Source organism: Loa loa (genome assembly GCF_000183805.2).
Source record: "Loa loa unplaced genomic scaffold supercont3.301, whole genome shotgun sequence".
Taxonomy (NCBI): Eukaryota; Metazoa; Nematoda; class Chromadorea; order Rhabditida; family Onchocercidae; genus Loa; species Loa loa.
Genome location: NW_018108481.1, coordinates 16,076 through 20,320, shown reverse-complemented (window position 1 = coordinate 20,320; position 4,245 = coordinate 16,076). Strand labels below are relative to the sequence as shown.

At 25.2% G+C, this 4,245-nt stretch overlaps 1 protein-coding gene across 1 annotated transcript; it reads right to left on the bottom strand.

The window, feature by feature from the left end:
* Positions 1 to 2,024: 2,024 nt before the first annotated feature.
* Positions 2,025 to 3,839, bottom strand: LOAG_13116 (hypothetical protein; the record flags this gene model as incomplete). The annotated part of the gene is made up of 4 exons (XM_003148628.1): positions 2,025 to 2,132; positions 2,584 to 2,649; positions 2,777 to 2,896; positions 3,684 to 3,839. Coding segments are annotated over 4 exons (450 nt in total), but the record flags the coding sequence as incomplete, so codon positions are not given.
* Positions 3,840 to 4,245: the final 406 nt, after the last annotated feature.

Below are 4,245 nucleotides of genomic sequence, written 5' to 3'. Positions count from 1 at the left end.
AAAAAAAAAAAAAAAAATGACCATCGGTCATTTTTCTTCCTACTCAATTAAATTGGACAAAATAGCAGGAAATAAAAGGAATGTTTCAAATTAATATCATTTAAAAAAATATAATTAATGATAAGTAAATTATTTTGTAATAAAAAATTGCTAAAAGCATTTAATGATTAGTTATGATTAATTTTATTAAAGCTAATTAGCATCCATCCTCCTATAATTATGTTAAGTAAGAAGAAATATAGGGAATGATAGACGATAACATTTTGTGATATTTAACTGTCATTTACCTTTTTTGTAATTTTTCCTTTTTTTTTGTTTGGCTGCTCTAGTGCTATTGACATATTTTTCTCGAGAAATTTTGAGTATTTGACAAAAAAAAAAAAAAAAAATTGGTTTAAACAGGTTGTTATTATCAGAGAAGTAGATTAAGGCGGCAGTGACCTTCAAAACAGCAAAAGCATCTGCCCGTTTTCAATCTCCAATTAAGGTAACCTCATTTTTTTTTTTCTCAAACGGGAACAAACAAACGTTTAATGCGGCTAAAGAGGTGTGACCAGGACATTGAATTCGTTTTTCTGGGTCAACTTCTTATCATAGTAAAGGTATATCACAAATCATTGCTATTCCTATTTTACTTATTTATTTATTTATTTATTTATTTTTGTCATCATTGTCAATCTATTTATTTGATCAAAAGTATGTATCAAACTTGATTCAAATATATGCTAAATTAAATTACTTTCATTAAATTTATTAAATTATTCTATTTCTATTTTAGCTTAGAATTATTTGAATGAATTACTATCATTGTTTATTTTTGTCATCCTTATTGAAAAACAGATCTGTATATTTTGTTATTGATCCGTAATATTGTCGCATTCATTTGTCACCATTCGAATCTATTATTTCTAAAGCATATGCTATGAATTAATTATTAGAGCATCGATAATATCTAAGTATCAAATACTTGTTTTTCTTTTTTTCGCTCAAAACAAAATTTAGAAGTTAATTTTTGTTCCATTCTCGAAATGAAAGAAGGAACGGGGAGGGGCGGGAAGCGGGAAGCGGGGAGCGGGAAGCAAGGATCGGGGATCAATTTCTAAGCTCTCATAGTTCTTCCATCAATCTTTAACCAATTGGAGTAGCATTTACATAATAAATTTAGTCTAGTAATTGATTATAAATTTATTAATCGAAGAATTTTGATGAAATACTTTTTTGATGATACTTCTTGCATTAATTATTGCTACTCGCTGTTTGCATGCATGCATGCATGCTGAAGTTGAAGTCATCAATTATTGCAATTGTCACAGGATTATTTCGATTTCTTTTTCATGATCACCAAAATATGTCATCAAATGTCTTCTTTTATTTAACATATAATATAATCAATGGAATTGGTCATTAGTCAAATTTAATTATGGATTATGGAAGGAATTATTTCTAACCTTGTATGTAGATAAAAAGAAAATTGTGGCGCAAATGAATATTTGAAAAATGCGCATTCAGTGATTCATACTTCAAATATTAATTATAAATTCAATTATTACACCATTTAATATGAAATAATTTTTGTAAAAATAATTCCTGCAATGTATTTCCTTCCAAGAAATCCCAAAATTCGGGGGTTTAACTCTATGATTTATTATGCTTATTTTACTGTAACTTATTAATTCCTATCAAATATATATTAATTTTTTCATTCTAATGAAAGTTTTGCAAAATGAAATACCATCGATAAGATTTTATAAAAAAAAAAGATTTGGTAGCATGAAAATATGCGAAAATGATTGATTCTATGATCAATCATACTAACAGAACAAATGAAAAAGTAATCAAATGTCACAGACAAAACAATAAAAGTAATAATGTAATTAAAGGAAATTTTTGAAATTAAAATTGTCACATGATCAAAAAAAAAAATATACATATATATAATGAAAAATAGCGCAGTTAATGGTGACATTAACTTGCAAGCAGTCTTTTTGCAATCCTCAACACTATTAACGGTTACGATAATGCGATCAAAATACTTGATTGTTACCGTAATCAGCATAATTTTGAAGTAATGGATAACGTTCATCCAATCTTACTGTCAATGTTGATGGTTCACTTGTTGTACTTCTATTAAACTGTAATATAAAATCAAGCTGGATTAAATTTACTGTAACATTGAATAGATTTAAAAGCTGTTTGTTGAAATCATGATAAAATGACTAAACGATAGGTTAAAGGTTAAAAAAAGAAATCAAATTAATTGTCTCTTATCTCATTAATTGTCACTTATTTTAGGTTTTGGATTAAGTTATACTTAAATTATCATGTTTAACAATGGCTACTATCAGTAATATTCAATCATCTTATATTTGTACATTTAGAAAGAAGGCAATATAATGAATTATACTTTAAGCCTTAATAAACTTTAAATAATAATTTTATTAGAAAAACAAAAGATAAATAAAATTAACCTTACCGGATCAAAGGTAAGATAACAACAACAACAACAACTTACCGGATCAAAGGCAAAATAACAACAACAATAATTTACCGGATCAAAAGGTATAAATAACAGGAATAACTTACCGGATAAAAGTCATACTGAATCATTACGCAAAACATAAAAGATGTCGCCAAAAATATGTAAAGAAGCTAAAATTTATACCAATAATTCATTTATGAAATTATAATAAAAATGCAAAATTTCCTGTCCGAAAAATTATAATTTAAATATAAATTAATTTCTCACATCATTAATTAATTTAAAACAATAATTTACCGCTTGAATAATATACAATGTTGACGAGTTGTCATCATTTATCTGATAGATAGAGGAATATGTTGAAAGAGGGACACATATAGCAGTACAAATTGTCATCACAAGATCATATATATATTGCTGAAAAATTTTAAAAACAATTATTAATATTTAAACGATTATATCATTTCTATAAAAATTTCAAATTCAATTTAAAAAGAAAAATTGAAAAAACTGAAAAATTTTTTAAAATATTAAAACATTTATTACAGATTGTTAAAATAATATAAATTTAGTATAGAATTATTTTCCTTCAATATATATCAATATTTTTTAGATTCATTACAAACATATCGTATCCTTCAGATATGATTATGCTAATGATTATCAGTGTTATCAAATGTAATCAGTTGATTAAAAAATTTTGGGAAATTTTATGATGAAAAAAAATTTATGAAAATTATATAATCTTGCATGATGAAAGCTTTACGTTTTGCTATGAATTTATGAGTTCTGATATAGATGAGATAAGAAAAATGTAAAGTAAATAAAGTTAATAAAAATATGTGATAGCAATTTTTTAAATTTTTATCATGTTATCACTTAATGTTATTTAAATCATTTATCAGTAAATGGACATTAAGTGGACAAAGAAAAGAGCCTAAATAAAATTGACAGGATGAAGCAAAAATCTATTTGATATTTTAAAAAGAGAGGCAAAAAAGAGGATTAAAATAGCTCTTGAATTCAGCGAGAAGAGAAATTAGCTAATGGATCATGAATCCTTTCTCCTATTTAAAACAATAAGCATTTCTTAGATAAGAAATTGGCGACATGTCGCAATAATATCAATGACAATTTGCAATTGTTATAATGAGGACATTTTGTATACTTAAATTTTATTATTTTTATAGCTAATTAATCTCACATAATTCATTGGTATTGTTAGCAATGAAGGTAAATAATAGGCTAATTGTGAAATTATACTGCCACTGAGAGTTGCCAAAGCAATAAGACACAATATGCTATTCAATGGTACCCATTGTACTGAAGCTAAGGTAAGTAGTATGAATATCGTCAATCCCTGAAATACATACAATACATAAACTACGATATTGTACAGTATAGTAATTCAGAAATTGAGTTTAATTTTTTCAAAATATCATTACAAAATTACTTTTTCAAGTTTGAAATTATTTTCCTTATAATAATATTTTTTTCAAAATTTATAACAAATATAGGCTGACCTATAAAGGCAAGATAAGTGGATTTTATTCCAGCGGAATGATAGAAAACCAAAGAATTGTAATTCATATAGGAATTAAATATTTGAAATGAAGTTTTTGTAAAAAAAAATACTGGAAATGAACTTTGAAAGTAAAGTTATGCTAATCTTTCAAATATTCTTTGATCTTTTTCACAAAATATTCTTTGATCTTTTTGATTTTTTTTTAAATAAAAATTTTTTTTGTCTTTTTTCATTTCCCAAA